Raw genomic sequence first — 17,556 nt, 5'->3', positions numbered from 1 at the left:
TTCTGTTAAGTATTTTCTCTTTAATTTCGATAGTATTTGTTACTTTAAGCTTCAGTGAAAGTAATATCCCAAATATTGTTAAACAGTAACAAGAATAAATGTATGTTTTTTGCATTTAAAAAAACTATGGCCATCATACCCGAGTTTACCCTATATATCACTGAAAGTTTAATATTTAAAATTTTTGTAATTTCGTCCAATAATTGAGTTATGTCCACTAACTGTCCATTAACTGGTACAGTTAGTTTACCCTATTGTTTTCAGATTTTTTACTCTTATATTTGGCAAATCGTAATAAACACCTTAAAAAAGTATTTAAAAAAATATTAAGGACCGATTAGCATTTAGAACGATTTTTGGATTGATCTTGCCTCCATACCATGCGCAATGCAATATCTAGTTCTACCATGGACGAGAGAGAGAGATATGTCGGTTTTAACGCGCTGCGTAATCCTTTTATACCTTCTTCTATTATCCGCGGAATTTATGGCGTTGCAGAAATCAATGTAGGCTGAGAGCTCTTTGTTTCGAATGACCGAGCTGTTAAAGAGACAGAGCGCTGTAAAATTCAATTGAACTCGATACACGCGATTATTGGGCGAGCAGTTGCGCTTTCTCGGACCGTAAATCATCCAGAAAATATCCAGTTGCGTGTGCGATTATTGTTGCATATCGAGAAATTCGCCGAAGTTTTTACGCAATCGCGCAATTGCGAGCGACTCTCGCCGTACGAAAGTGTATCACGTCTATTCTTCCAAAGAAAGAGAAAGAGAGGCGATAGTAAATAATTTCTAAAATTGAAGATATTTATGAGTGGAAGCCAGGAAGTCGCCTCTCGAAACGTGCATTTAAAATAATAAGCGACTTAAGCCTGTCTCGCGGCATTCAAACGGTTCCCTGTCTCGGAATCAAAAATCCTTAGTGAAAACAGATAGTTCTCGTTAGACAGAGAGTAACGATCCTTACGAGACGCGTTTAGAGGTGCGTTGCACTTAAGATACTCTAATCGCGCGAACACGAGAGAAATTTTGCATTCGGTCGTCTCTCGCAATTCGCGAGCTTCAACTTTCACTGCCACTTTCATTACTCTCAGTAACGAAACGGCTGTTGTCATGAAATCGCGCCGTACGTGGAATTATGGCAGGCATTACCGTCGCGGAACGCGTAAAATAAAATGGAAAATCGCATCTGTAGCCATCCGCTCGTAATTGTGATTTCAAGTCGCTTAAAACGACTATACTGTTTTTAGCGTGACCGGTTTTTTTTGTTCATCAACTTAGATTCATGCCTTTCACTTTTTAACATTTTGCACAGATCTTTACCAAGCGTCATTAGCACAATATTCCTTAAGTGTATATTTTACCGATCGCGTATTTCATTATCTTTGACATCTAACATGTCTGACATGTGACATTTATAAACGGAACTTTGATAATATCTACTGCTCGATTCTCTTAGATTTATATGTAATTAAGTTTTCAAATTTAATTTTCATGACGTTTTAATATATGTAATATGTGGGACTATAATATGAGAGATTGATATTTCTTTAAATCAATATTAATCATAGACTTCTATAACTAGACTGCTCGCTTCGATTATTTTGCATGTATGGTACACAGAAAGAAAGAAAAGTGATTCCAAGCTATTCTTGTTTTTGTCCACCTATGCACATGTAGAAGTATGTGATAATTAACTCTCCGGGAAGCTGGGTGGGTTTTTATTGGATTTATTCAATTATAAATCTTTTCGTCAAAAATGTCAAACAATTTAATTTTCTTTATGTTACATCTGAAATATTTTTATCGAAATATACTAACTGGTATTTCATTCCTTTTTATATGAGTTATGTCATTTTGGTTCTTTGAAATTAATTATTGCCTTTTAATTCTACATTCGAGAAAAAGTCTTGTTGAATTTATTTTTATGGCCCCCTCCAATTTGGCTGAATTTTATATACATAATCAAGGTTGCTACAGACTTGGAAAACCGGGAAAACCAAGAAAAGTTAGGGAAATTGGTAATCATGGAAACCGGGAAAAGTCAGGGGAAAATATAAAAAAGTCTGGAATTTCAAAATTTGCTCACAATTTCCTTAAACTGCTTCTATTCCAAATAATTGTTATAATTTTTTAAATATTATATCTGACGTTTATAGTTCAAAACTTGCGCACTTTAAACGATTTTAACAAAATAATTAAAATTTATATTTTATTCAGTATTTTTATTTGATCCCTCTTTTTCGTCGTAACTGCATTCTTTTCTTCTTACAATCCTTGAGTCTAAAATGTTAAAATTTACATATTTTATATTAGTCATGGAAAATTTTCCATTTTCATCTGGAAAACCTGGAAAAGTCAGGGAATTTTTTAATTCATTTTCTGTAGCAACCCTGATAATAGTTTAGTTCCCTCTCAATAATTCATGCTAAAATTATAAATTGCGCTTCTCAAGAATTTGCTTAAAAAATTTTCTTGTTAGTAATTAAAATTTTTAAACGTGTTTTTTTCGATGAACTATTATATATGTAAAATCTAAGGGATCGGAGGGGACCATGTCTATTCCCCTTGCAAGAATAATATATACGTATCTTTTTGATACTAATGTCGATATTACGCCTCGGCATAATGACCTTGTGCAGTGAGCAAGGGTTGATCGTCTAGAGTGGCCGAGATAATCGCGCGGCGAGTTCTTCAAAGGACGGTAATATGTATGTGTGTGTGTGCGCACGCGCGTATACTAAGCCATTTTATAAATACCACCACATTCCGGATGGTGGATCGCGAATCCTTGCTTTTCCCCGTTCGCTCTATGCGATGGAAACCTGCCCCTCCGATTCGCCGCATAATTATACGTGGAGTTAATAATGACTTATGAAGTGCAGGCCTTTGCTCGCTTGTCCGTTTGTTTAGCGGCACGTAGATATGTACGTACAGAGTGATGTTAAATTAAAAGTCGCCAAACTTGTAAAAGTGTACGCTTCATTTTGCCCTGACAAAAAAATTTTCTTCTCCACTGTTATCATTTTATTAAAAATTTAATTTTCCCCAACAACTAAATTAAATTAAATTTCTTCAAAGTTGCAATAAAATTTAAAGTTTCACTAGAATTAATTTAAAATTAGAATATTTTTTCACTTATTTTTATACCCTGAAACTTTGTTCATTAAAAATCTGTCTTTTCTCAATCTCTCATAATAACGTGACATCGAATCCTTAGACACTTGTATACTTTTTTAGAAAACAAATTAGAAGAAAGTTAGACCAAAATATAAATTTATCTTATTAAAAAAGCATTTTAAAAATGCAATTTATTTGTGCATATTTTGCATAAATTTGTATATTTTATGTGTATTTCGTGTGCTTAAGAAATTTGACGTCTACTCATAATAAATCGTGATATTTCAACATTTTCGCTAAATCGAAATAGGAAGCTAAAAGAACACTCGCCTGTGCAAGATTTTAACGACAAAATTTCAGAATCATCCTATAAATATACGCGTCGAGGCCGACCGCGACGCTGTTGCATTAAATTACACGGTGCTAATCTCGCGTAGCGTGCTGGCTCCGCGTAATTCCACACAGCTACCGATGTTTTTTCCCCGCTTTCCTCGATGGGTACCCTCTCGCGACGAGAGAGATGACGAAAATCACGAGTCACCGATTATCAAGTCCTTTTTCCGACGCGGATCCGCCTTCCTCCAAGATAAGAAGCAAAAGACGGAGCGATCGTCGACATGACTCACTTCGTCAATCGACGGCTCGATGATCGATGCTCTTACTGGCGATGTTGGTACAAAGTGGTTCCGCAAGTAGCTGTAGCTACACGGATACTTTCTTATTACCCGGATAAGTCCCGTAAGTGCGATACACTGTAAGCAAATTAGCGGTGACTGTTGCGCATACATTGCGTGAATAACCACGGCAATACGAATATTCGTAATAATCAATAAACCGCAACCGTTTGAAGGAAATTACACGCTCGTGACAATTTTCCGTTGCTCATCATTTAAAATTGCTATAATTTAGAGATACTCGGGCGCTTAGAGAACGTCTTTGGTGTTACACCGATATGTAGATATATTCCGAGGTTGTCCACAAGACAGCACAATGATACATCGAATAGCATGGCGCAGTCGCCACGGCATGTTAACGATTATGCGCTACATTTCTCATGATGCGCACGGCAGCGCGGTTGGACAGTAAACGGAAATCTTCCCCTGGGACCCCCCAGTGTTACATTTTTCGAGCAATTATTAAATTAAGCGTGCAATTAGGGCGCGGCATTCAGCGACACGTATAATTATATCAATATAATATATCGCGAAAGTCTAATAACGCTGTTTAAGTAGCATAATTTATTAATAATGATTATGGTAAACGTTGGTTTTTACTAGTCGATATTACTTTTAGTCTTTCTGGAATAAGAATTAATATAAATATGATATATAACCCTTATCGTACCATCTACAATTTGGTGCCTCATCCATACCATCAAGGGTCAAATCTCTTCGTTTTTTCACCTCTTCAAAATAATAAAAAAAATCTCTAAAAATTCACCAACATACTTTCAACTTTTTAGAATAAATATTGACTCTTTATTTTGGAAAATAATAAAATGTAGTATAATTTATAACTACCGAAAGACTCAAAAAAACTTGCACGAACAGGAATTGCTCGGTCACTAGTTACCCATATTAGTACGGTAAGGGATAATATATATATTAAAATTAATAATGTTGATATTTATGTCTTTTGTGACTTGTTACTCGCAATAAATCGCAATTTAGTTTGCTGGACATTTTCCTCGCTAATTATAAGATAGGACTATTTCTCTAGACCTCAAAGAGAGTAAACGGAAATTTTCCCTTGGGATCCCCCAGTGTAACGTCTTTCGAGCAATTATTGAATTAAGCGTGTAATTAGGGTGCGGCATCCAACGACACGTAATTATATCAATATAATATAGCGCGAACATTAATTCTAATAGCGCTGTTAAAGTAGCATAATTTATTAATGGCGATTATGGTAAACCTTGACTTTTACTAGTCAATATTATTTAGTTTAATATATATAATAAAATTAAATAATATTGATATTTCTCTCTTTTGCGGCTTATTACTCACAATAAATCACGATTTATTTTGCAGCTGCTGGAAGTTTCTTCCGTTGATTGCGAGATAGGATTATTCCTAGATCTAAAAGTATAATCTAATCAGCGTAAAGAAAATTGTTAATAGTTGGAAAATATTCTGCTAATAAACGCAGTTTTTTGTTTGGATTATCATACACGCGTTCTTTTTTTCGCTAAGGAATACAAATAGGACCCTTTTTCTCCGTTTATTGCTGCCCGCTCTAAATTTTAAAAAATTGTACGGAATTAAGAAAGTTAAACTTCTCTCATCTTTGTCTTCTTTTCTTTCTTTCTTCTCATAATCGTTTTTTTTTTGTAGTTTTATAAGAACTATATGTATAACGTTATTATGTTTGATAAATAATACAAGTAAGTATAGATAATTGTTTATATTTTAAATTAAAAAATGAAGTTGTACATTTATTTTAAATTCAGAATTTTTTAAATTACAACCATTTAATACCCGCAAATAGATCATTTAATTAAATACGAAAACGTCGCGTTAAATTAGAATTTAGATTAATCAAATACGAATTGATTTGTATTCGAATAATCTAATGAAAGGAACATATAAGAAACCTCTGAAGAAAACACATAAGAAATACTAATTTTATACAATCTTAATTTAGACATGCAACTCGAAGATAATGAGAGAGTCAAGAAGTGTTGAGATTATCAGCCGCATTCGATTAATTCGGTCGTTTTCGATATCGCGAGGGTGCGATTTAGGATATCGGGATCTCGCAGTGCCAATTACAAAAAGGTACTCCTTGCTTCTGCATGCGCCTTTCTCATTATCGTTCTGCCTAATGCATAAGTTCGCCGCTAATGTACTGTTATTACCGCGATCGTATACGGGCTGTCGGCCGTAATGGCCGCGCTCGGTGCATAATCTCACTTCTCCCTTTGTCATCGTTTGGCTCGAACGATACACCCGAGTAGTCTCGTCGAATCGATGAATGCTAATCCAACGTCAACGAGCGACCGGTACTCGAACTTTACAGACGATTTTCAATTTAGATGGAAAAACAGTGTATTTACGAAAACGATAATAAAAAATAGCAGAATGAGGAATAAATAATGAGACACAATAAGTGCACAAAACGGCAAAATATCACGTCTCCTGCATAATAATTTTCTTGAATAATTTTAAGCGTGAGAAGAGCGTGGTAAACGCGACTTTGCACCTATAGACGCGTAATTGTACACAAAATGCGTTGCGTTGATTTACATTTCAAATTTTGCAAGTACCGTGCTAAACGGTTTTCACTTGAAAGGAAATTACAAGAGAGACAGACAATCGCATCCATAATTTTGCTTACATAGTAGTAGTAGTAGCAGTAGTAGTAATATATCTTATGGAAAAACCACGATTTTTTCTCTGTTGATAGAAAATTGAAACGTCAAATAACTTTGGTAACAAAACCTCGATAAAGAATTCTTTAGAACTTCAACTTTCTTCTCCATTTGCATGTATCAAAGTATTGTTTAAAAGTAAAAGTGAAACGCACATTATACATTTAAAGAGATGCAGTACAAGCAGTATACAAGAAATGCAGTATTCAATATATTATTACACACTTGTATCGCTGTGTAACGATACGTTAAACATTCCAGCAAAAAACGATTGTTCCAAAACATTGCACTGGCTGCGTCAAGAAGTATAAGAAGCGTTTCGACCCGATTAATAATACGACCGTCAATCTAGGAATTACTGGGTAATATTCCGCGGTTGTAAAGTTTTATCGCAAAATTATTCGTGTTTTTACGTTAAGTACGTATCACTTGGCTGTCTAATTACAGCAACGCGTCAGAGTAGAATGAAAACAAGAAAAATTTGTATATTGAAATCAGCGTAAAGAGAGCGGAATCGTTTTAGAAAGGAACCACTTCCTCGAGCGGACGGTTGAGAGACTCAGCGGATAGGAAATGTTTTAGCCTCAGGGTCAACATTAATAATTCCTCGAAAATCGAGCTAAAGTCAATCGGGAAGAAGAAATTGCGAATACTGAATCAGGATCGTTGCAAAATAGGAGCTTGAACGAGTACACTTTGCTTCTCTCGAGCGAGCGACTTCCTCCCGATCAATCGATCGATCGATCTTCCGGGTTCACGCGAGAAACCTCCGCGACCGATAACGCCAGAAGTAGGCTCGGCTCTCCAGCTCTAGCCAGTTGAATACCTTGCTCGAATCTATAGGTAGATACATGATGTGTGCACCGTATGCGCGGCTAGACCTACTTTACTCGGTCAAGAGATTAGTTGAGTTGCGAGCGCAACAAAACATGGGGCGCGCTGCAAATGTTTCAATTTGCTGAATCTGAAGTACACGATTTTAACTTTGCTAGATAATAAAAAATTATGGAACAGTACGTAGAAAATTGTAACAGATGTTTCGAGGTTTTTAATATTTATCACAAAGCGAGTTATATTTAAGAAAATAATATTTCAAAAAACAAATTAGTAGGTAATAAAAATATAATAAAAACATAATAAAAATATAATAATGTGACATATTTCGGCTAGAATGAACTGAATGTTACATTAATATACTTTTATTACTGAACATCATATTATTATATTTTTATGACTGAAGAATTAATATATAGAGACGGCAAATACGAGTCACGCGCAATTATTGGGGCACAATAATATTTTAATAGACAAATTAGTTCAGCAATAAAAATATAATAATATAACGTTTCGATTCACTCTAGCAAAAAGTCATATTATTATATTTTTATTGTTGAACTAATTTGCTTATTAAAATATTATTGCGTTCCAATAACTGCGCGTCATTCGCATCGTATTTGCCGTTTTTATATACATTAATTCTTGTTAATATGTAGAAATCTGTGACCAATATACACCGTACAAAATCATATCTTTTATAGATATTAAAAAGCGTTCACGAATCGTGGTGCAAAGTTGATAGCAACCTAACTGGACTAAACTGAGTCGAAAAGTCCTCTACCATTTTGCAATTTTCGCAATAGTTAACAAGATATTAATTACTAACAATTGCAAAACATTGGTCTTGAATCATTTTTTACTCAAATACTATCAACTTTTCAGAAAAACTGCAAGAGACAAAAATTATTTATTTTCTTCTCATAAAGTTCTGAGAATTTTTCAGAATTTTTTTAGAATTTTTTAATATCGTATTTTCTCACATGTGTGGTAAAAATAAGAAAATGCAGTACTAAAAAGTTGATAAAAAATTCTGAAAAAATTCTCAGAACTTTATCAGAAGAACATAAATAATTTTTGTTTCTTGCATTTTTTCTGGAAAGTTGATAGTATTTGAGTAAAAAATTATTCAAGACTATTTTGCAATATTTTACAATCTACACAAAAGTGATTGGCAAAAAAGGTCGGGACACCCTGTATATGTACATACATACAGGTATATATATAATACTAATTCCGCTATCGATCTTCCAAGTCTTCGCTAAAAAGTCGGTAAACGTAAGTAGCCTCATTTGGCGATTGGATAAACGGCGGTCGTATTGCGCATATACGGGGAAGTTTTACGTGGTCAAACGAGTCGCGCTGCAGCGCGGCAGGAAACTCTTTAGCTGCGGGCCGGCTGTTTCTACGAAACGATCGTAGACGGAGAGACTTTGAAATGCGTCCCGTGCATACCGGGGATCGGAGCAGCATGCTGCTCCGGTGTTTACGGATCCCTTCCGTACCATCGATCTTCCGCGTTCTGCAACGCGGCGAATGCAACGAGTATTGTTCTAAGAGCAACAAGGATGCGACGGCCGGCATGCCGGCGCAAATAGTGAAACACGCCCAGCGTGATCCTACCGCAGGTTATCGTCCCGACATTAATCCTTCCAGGCCTTGCTCGATGACGATCGCACCAGCGTGGTAGTTAAGCAAAGCGTTACAGGAAGAGTACGAACTTTGTGCGTCGCAAACATTTTTCAAGGAATTATTTTTTCAGTGTGAATTTCTGAATAAGAAAAAATATGTAGATTTTCGGATTGAACTTTTATAAGTACAGTAGAATTTTATTTATCTGTACTCCATTTAAGTGTACGAACAAGTTTATGCTTATTGTCTTTTCAAATATGATTTAAATATACTTTCAATCCAAGGAGAACAAGAAAGTCAAACTAATGTCATATTGATTGATTATTGAATTGACGTCGTTTTTAATCATTATTCAATCGATATGATATTATTTTGATTTTCCCTTTAGGAAGGCAAATCTGAACATTCAGTGATTTTTTCACGAGACAAACATGACGGCATTGTAGAGGATATGGGATGGATCACGTAAAACTTATATGGACAGTACTTCGATCAAAAATACACTAAAAAAAATATAGTAAATTTTAATAAATATTTAGTTGAATACTGCCAACTAAATATTTATTAAATATAAAGATATATTTATTTGATACAAGAAATGTTAATTTGATTTAACAATCATTTTTTTACTAAACAAATATTTATTTACTGTAAGTAAATGTTTAGTTGGCAGTATTGAACTAAATATTTATTAAAATTGACTATACTTTTTTAATTGTCTGGAATTCTGTCGTCTGCATTGTTATCTATCGGTATACTAGCATTATACATAAGTCTAAAGAGTTCTTGAAACAAAGAATATTTTACAGTAAATGCCATAAATCAGTTTTTGAGCTGAAACTTTAAATAATGGAATAAGGTACCTATTTTTGGCCAAAATTGTATTTACTTTATAACAAAGAGTCAAATATTGCTGTTATATTTATTTCAAATGTCCAGACTCTTACTTGAGAATCTCTAAAATATACAAACTCATAGTTGAGCTCTTATTATCTGAATCGTTCGGATAATAAGAACACGACATGTTCGATTTCAGTTATCTGAACGTCAGCTTATACTATTGGATGCTTTCCATTTAGTGACACAAGTCGACACAAACGTTCTATCTTTCTTTGCATTCCATGAATAACAAAGACAGAACTTGTATCAATTTGTGTCGCCAAATGGAAAGCATCCATTATTGAATACGTATTGGTAGAGAGGAGAGCTATAGTCTCTATTATCCGAAAATTCGGTTATTGTAACTGCCTTGTCTTCATGTTCAAATAAACGGAATTCTATTTTACCTCCAAATTTTTTTCTCAACGATATCCCGTCAATGTTACATACAATTTCTCAGACCGTGTTTGGGAATATCGATCATGCAAGTTCTCTTTACGGTTACCGGAAGCTATTACGGGAAAGAAGGCAACGGGGCCGCGTGCCGGCGATAATTATCGGATTCAGGGGCGAAGTTCGCGGACGAACTTCCGTCCGTTGGTTCTTCCGGGTGAGCGGTGAACGCCCGAGTCGTCGGTAATCGATATCGTCGTTCGTCGACCGAGTGAAACGAGTTTCGGTTATGGTGAACGAGAGGGGAGAACAGCGAGAGAGCTCCCTGTTTTCTCGCGCCGGCGATCATGTAATCCCATAGGAAACCTTGTGCACGCGAGTTTCCATTGGCGGATCCATGTAGAGTCATGGGGGCCATGCCCCCCCCCCCCTGGAGTCTCCTTTGTTAAAAAATATTTATAGCAAAATGTTATATATTTTTAATATTTCTGAAATGCACTCTTAATCACAATTTTAATATTCTAAAAATATTTTTTAATGTGTAAGAAACTCCTAGATAAAAAACATAGATTTCATTATATTCTTTTTTTATATTAATATAATTTTAAATAAAACGCTTTATGAATATTGAATAATACTTTTTCAATATAATAATTTAATGTGCTATCTTTTCATATTTGACCTTTAAAAAAATTTTACTTGTGGCGGCTAACGACCACCTCCTTGACATATTTCTGAATCCGCCAATGCGAATTTCACTTTGCATTCTCTATTATCGAACTTCTCGTTTTGTCACGAATACAGAGGTAGTTAAATTATCGGTCGCAATGAGTCGCGAGCAGAGAAACATGCGGAACTTCCAGCTGCATCGTGAATGAACTTTTAACGCGAATGGCGCAGCGCCGTGATCGAATGCGAGCACGCTGACTTTGTGTGACCTTATTCTTTCTCGTATCGCAAAGTGTCACACTGTTTGTCTCTCTAGACTAGTGCTAGAGAGTACGACCGGTTGCCGAGGAGAAAATCCTCTTTTTCCGTATGCTTTTCCGCGCGTTCGCTGCTCCAGTTCGCCAACATGTACCTCGAATTACGGCAGCCTTCTCTGCGTCGCAGAGCAAGCCTTGTATAATTGAGAAAGTGCCGGCTATGGAAAAAGGACACCTAAGCCAAAAGTTCGTGTTGAGACTCAGGAAAATAAAGTTCTGAGTTTATTCTATAGTTAACATTAATGGAAGCTGTAAATAGTTACATCCTACGAGGTAGAATAAAATCTGTAAACATATGTTTTCTGGGAACCGTGTTTTTGCTTATGAATAGCTTTTTCCAGTCGAGACTTCTCAAACAAAACAAGTTACGATAACATTAAAAAGAATCGTTACTGATTAAAAAGTGGCTTTTAGGCTGCGTTTGGAAACTTTATCCGAGTGCCTAAGTGTGTCATTTTATTTTTGTTTACGTCCAATGGACGATAAAGGTAGGATGATTCACTAGAGTATTCAGGTAAATTTTTCAAATGCAACTTATGCCGATGTAAGTTAATTTAAATTATAGTTTAATTTACTTTTTATCTTTTTCTAGTTCTAAGAATTAAAAAAGGATAAAGAGTAAATTAAACCGAGATTAAGTTAATCTATATTGGTAGAAATGGACATTATGGAGTCATTTTGGAGATATTTTGACGTTATATTGATTTTATGACTTGTATACAGAAAAATATCATTCTATTGCTAAGAAAAATGATTACTCAATTTATTTTCTTCCTTTTAATAGTAATCTTTAACAAAGAATATTTTTTCTTAATAATAATCTTAAAATATATACTTATTACAAATTTTTTAGAAAAATTTATTATTATGTAGAAGAGAAGATGGTATCATGGCCATGTAGATATTGTGCCTCCCTTAATCTCCGCTATTATATAGCGAATAATAATTGCTTATGGAATTATTTACCAGTAGCTCGCCGTTACACCATGACGCTAATATGCCAATACTCAATAGCCAGCACTTATTATAATGCATTTTTACTTTCAAGTATTTCGAAACGTTCCTAAGATACATTTTAGCATTTAATTACACCTACTTCCTCATTTTTTTTAAACTTTAGCGTATTATCACACGAATATATGTATATTTGAGTGTATTATGTGCTATTCAACATTTTATTTGACTATATATTTTGAGTTATGCAAATTTGAACAATAACATGGCATTTTGCTGATGTGGTCCTCTATGCGTATTGATTACTTACAGCCTCTTTTTTGAAATTTTTATATCAAAATAATCATTTGATAATCGATTATAACTCTACTGTTAATCTATTATAGTTTATATTACGTGTACTATTTTTAGTACTGAACAGCTTATATGCAGAAATTATATGTATGTATATACATTTGCATACATTCTAAAACGTTTTACCTTTTTATTAATTTTGTTACCAAACACTGTGTTTTTTTAAACAAAATCAATTTTTTAAATCTATTTTTGTAGGAGGCCAAATTATCACTCCTGTTTCTCTTCGTGTTATTAATGCAGTGTCGCTACATTTTTATAAATAATGTCCTATATAATAAATGTTTCGTAACTTTGAGTTTAGAATAGAGAGTTTAGATTGAACAATACTTTGACGAATGTAATTGTGAAGTTTTAAATTTAAATTTTGATTATTAACGAAGTGCGTATAATACCATCATTTCCTTTACTTAAAATAAGAATTTATATTTTTTTAGAAGAATATAAAATTTTGATCAAAAGATTGATTTTATAATATAATAAGCAAGTCGAATTTATTTTAATTTAATCTTGATTGAAGTATTAGACTCACTAGGAGTCAGAATATATGCTGAATAAATTTAATGCTTGTGATGAACTTATGATAGATTGCAGACATATGAACTTTTTTAAAATATTTGAAACAAGTAATTATTACTTACATACAGTAAGTTTTTTCTTTGTATATTCTGCTTGGGTTTATTTATTGTTTGTTTTAACGCTATTTCTTAACAGTCAATATCGTCGCGTTAATTTGATTTATCTCCAGTAGTTTTCGCATAAAATATTTTATCAGAAGCGTCTCTCTTATATATTTAACATAAATAATTCTCAAGGAATAATTCTCAAGACGTTCGGATACTTCATGGAGGTCCATGAATGCCCACTGGATACGTCTGTCTGCTATACGAGCGGTGATTCTGCGAAGCGGTGCTGTAATTTACATGCTCGCAAATCGCTTTCGCAATTTCGCTGGGACGTGTCCGAGCGTTTTTTCCCCTTTTCCTTTTTTTTTATCCTGATCGTACATCTACCGAGGATTATTCGCGAACCGAGATCGCAATCACAGCCGTTCATTTCGCGAGGCAACGTCATCGTATCCGTAAGGTTCCTTTCCTCGTCCATCGACACCGTGTCATCCGATAGCCGCAGGATATACGTGCCTAGCCGAGAGTGAGAGAAAGAGAGATAGAAAGATATATCGATTGCCACTCGACGTCTCGCTTTTGTACGAGTTCGCGACCAGCCGCCGCACCTAGAGATTCGAACATGGGGATGCACTTCGATGCGCGCGAGGCGGAGGGCCGGAAAGATAGGAGGGTAACGCGGCCGGAATTAATGCGGAGTGAGTAAGCTGGCTTTGGTAGTCGCGCGAAGGAAAAAGGGATTTATGCACCGCCAGCGCTGATAAAATATATCCCGTGGCTCCGGAGAGATATACACCTCGTCGCTCTTCTCGTCCGACGCTCGCTTTGCACCTCGCGTAACTCGCATCGTGCGCGTGTGCAAACTTGCGTTTTTTCCTGCGCAAGATATGTAGACATTCTTGGTATCGCGACCGTCTGAGATTGAAGTAAATCTTGGAAGGACTTTGGAAGATCGATAATTTTGACAATTAATAATCGGAATGAACAATTGATCGTGGAGGTACCAATAATATTAGCCTTTCTGCAAAAGGGCGGCTAATCTACTTTAGTCTTTTTGCAAAAAGGCTAATTTCGCAAAAAGGCTGCGACATCTGTCAGTACGTCCAGTTTCTATTACAAATTATAAAAAAGATATCGTGTTCGAAGGATGTCGCCCAAAGAAGTGCAATTAGCAGAAGAGTAATTAGCGTTTTAGCACAGGATCGCCAAAGAAGCGTATCCATCCGCGTGGTGTCCGGCGAGATGAGAAAGAGATCGCCAAGGTGGGGAACGGATGCGGAGGAAGGGAGAGGAAGGGGGAGAGAGGGGGAGGGAGGGAGGGAGGGAGAGAGAGAACGGCGCGCACTTAGGGCCTTTCGTCACGGAGACGAGGCGAGAGCTGGCCGCGAGCGGTCAATGGCTGCGGTATCCGCAGGTTCAAGGAAACCGGGCTGGTCCGATTCGACATCATGTCGTGTACACGGGGAAACCGAACAGGTGACGCGCCTGCCTCTGCGAAAATGCAGGTTAATGGAATGCCGTCTTAGTAGCCTCTGCCGTGCTGCCTTGCAAGTGCATACGATTACCGCGACTGGATTCTCGAGTCTTCCACGCTTCGGCGATCGGATAGAGAACTGTGTCGTGCCTCGATCGAAAACATTACCTCCGACACGTATACAACTCCTTATATAGAGATTCGCACGCGTAATTTATTCCACTATAACGAAAACTCGCAGATATAAACTTATATATGTAGATATAAGATATTTTATTAAATGAAGAACACGATGTAAAACTGAATGTTAATTAAATACAGAGCATTTGGACATGACATAAAATTTAGATTTTACATAAAAGAAGTCATAATTTTACATAAAAAAGAGGAAGAGACTTGTACAGTACAGACCTTTAAGGAACGCTGTCCTAAAAGACATTCAAAAGACGTCTGTATATCTTCTGAATATCTTAAAGATGCTCCTAGGATATTTGTTAAATAAAGTGTGCGGTATGGGAAGATAGAGAGAGTACTTTTGTTCTTTCTTTATTTTGCAATATTAATCGTGGGCAGAGTGACTATTTGTCGAAACAGCGTGATAGAGCGAAAATGAAACCGACAGAATACCGATTGTTTGGATACCGATTGTTTCTCGTACAATTCTGAAGTAACAAGTCTGAGACTGATTACTATGGACTCTTTCATAAGCACGCAAATCTTTTCACAATCCACTCGATCGTTACGAACGAAACAGTGTTTTTGTCATCAGTCAATTTTTGAAGACGGTAAAAGCTTCAATCAAACTTCACGTTAAATGTGCAATTCTTCGGCGTATTGCATGCACAAGATCTATTCAGAAACGTTGGTATTTAATCGAACAAATATGTCAATCGCACAGCTAATATTTGTACACTTCGAATAATATTAATTCATTTTTTGGAACTTGTTCGTACGTAATTTTTCAATGCCTATGCTCTCATCCAAGGAAAATATCAAATAAAAAAAATCAAGATGACTTTATTTTGATGTCATGAGAGTCAAAATGATGAATTTGACTATTTAATGACGTTAAGAATCAAAATAAAATCATTTTGATTTTCCGTTGACTTTTATTTGTGTTTCATGGGTATGTGTATTTTGGCGATTATATGGAGGTCTCTTTACGCGTTTCTATCAGCGCCACGACATAGCAACGAGCTCATCGATCGGCCACGGAGGCAGCTTTTTGAAAGCCGCGTGAGGGAACCACGAGAAACCCCAACCGGACGACGACACGAACAGGGAGGAGCGTGGACGCTTCTCATATATGCATGTATCTGCGTTGGATGCATGTGTACACGACCAGCGTATTGATTTAATATTCTTTTTCTCACATACCGATGCATGAAGGCGGCGGTTGACATGTTACTATCCATGGGGTGGTTCCATAAATCCCGGCCGGGCCCCGCCAACGCGACCCTTTCGACGGCACTCCCGCTCGCGGTGCTCCGAGCTCCGTTCCGTCACCCTGTCCTCTCGTTTCGACACTGTGACCTCGAAGTGACCTCAGGAAATCCACGATGGACGAGAGAATCCGACGCGATGCGAACGCGGCTGGCAACAACGGCCGGTAGATTGGATCGTTCTCTACAAACACCTGCCTACGTCGACCTGGGCAGGTTGAGATCGTCTGCCTGACTGAAGTCAAAATGCGCACTAGTCGGTTTCCATGGTGGACGGCGGTGTTGGACGAGAGAAAGAGAAAGAGAGATAGAGCTGGAGGTGGAGTACCGGTGGAGGTGGCGGTGGCGGTGGCGGTGGCGGTTGTACCCGTACTCGAAGGATTGGTGGGGGGGTTTTGACAGAACCGTCTGTGCCGGCTGCGCACTACATTCTCCATCAGGCGATGGCACAGACATTAAGGCACAGTGCGCATGATGGTGTTGGCCGAGAAACCCATCGAATTGACCCATGGGACGTAGAGTGTGGTCTTGACTAGAAATCGCCGCGCGATATGCGGAGAAACCGATACTAAATTTAATTAGATGTGCAATTTTTATAAAATTTCTCATTATTAATAAAGAAGCCGCTTCTTTTAAATTAATTCTGCGATGTACTTTTGATATTTGTTTGCTAACTTAAAAACTTAAATTTTTTTTAAAAAGTTTGTTTAGAATATTTTATATTATTATCAACAAATTGTAACGATCTTGATTTACCACACATTTTATTCTGCAACTCTCTCTTTCTCTCTTTCTCTTTCTTAATTACATATTTTTATTTTTTCCGTTACATGATAAAAATATTTAAATATTTAAAAAAACTCAAAAATTAAAAAATTTGTTTGTTTCTCGTGTACAAAAATAATTCGTTTCAGTATGGAATTTTAAGCTACTTTTCAAGCTACAATAATTTCTTTATATACAAGAGAAAGTAATGTATCTCCAGTAGTTCGTTTATTACAAAGGCACGGCACTTAAGACGCAAGTTCTTAAAACGTGTTGTTGCGTTTTAGCGTAGGTTTTTTCTAGAGTCTCCCTTATTGTCCTGGCGAGTATCTCGCTCGCGATAGCGATTTTGCTCTTATGAGAAATGCTGGCACAAGTGATACAGAGCTTTACTAAAAATTGCCATTTTTTGCTTCCCATTTTACGAGCTTCCGCAGTTCCATTTTCATCTGGTACCATCGTTGAACGCCCTTGTTGCCGAGCACTCATTTTATTCTTTGTCTTTCGTCTCTTTTTTTCTTCTTGTTCTTGCTTCTGTCCTTCATGCTCGCGCAGGATGCACTTTTGCACAAGAATCCAAGCTAATATAATGGCGCGCGATTTTAGCCAGACAACAGCAAAACGGCAAATATTTGTCAATTTGTTATATCACGTTCAAGCGACACGTATCGATTTTTCTTACATTGCAGGAGGACGTGCGATTTAAAAATTTTGCAAACTCTTTTTTG

At 36.3% G+C, this 17,556-nt stretch overlaps 1 protein-coding gene across 1 annotated transcript in view; it reads right to left on the bottom strand.

The window, feature by feature from the left end:
* The window catches only part of LOC108759840 (uncharacterized), a 54,297-nt gene extending 38,012 nt beyond the window's left edge, over positions 1–16,285 (bottom strand). Inside the window, exon 1 of the mRNA XM_018505487.1 lies at positions 15,999–16,285. Within this exon, the coding sequence (XP_018360989.1) occupies positions 15,999–16,036 (38 nt within the window). The 5' untranslated portion in view covers positions 16,037–16,285. The remainder of the gene's footprint in view (positions 1–15,998) is intronic.
* Positions 16,286–17,556: the final 1,271 nt, after the last annotated feature.

This window comes from Trachymyrmex cornetzi, unplaced genomic scaffold (genome assembly GCF_001594075.2).
Source record: "Trachymyrmex cornetzi isolate Tcor2-1 unplaced genomic scaffold, Tcor1.1 scaffold209, whole genome shotgun sequence".
Lineage (NCBI taxonomy): Eukaryota > Metazoa > Arthropoda > Insecta > Hymenoptera > Formicidae > Trachymyrmex > Trachymyrmex cornetzi.
Note: the sequence above shows the minus strand (reverse complement) of the source record. Positions and strands in the feature narration are given on the sequence as shown.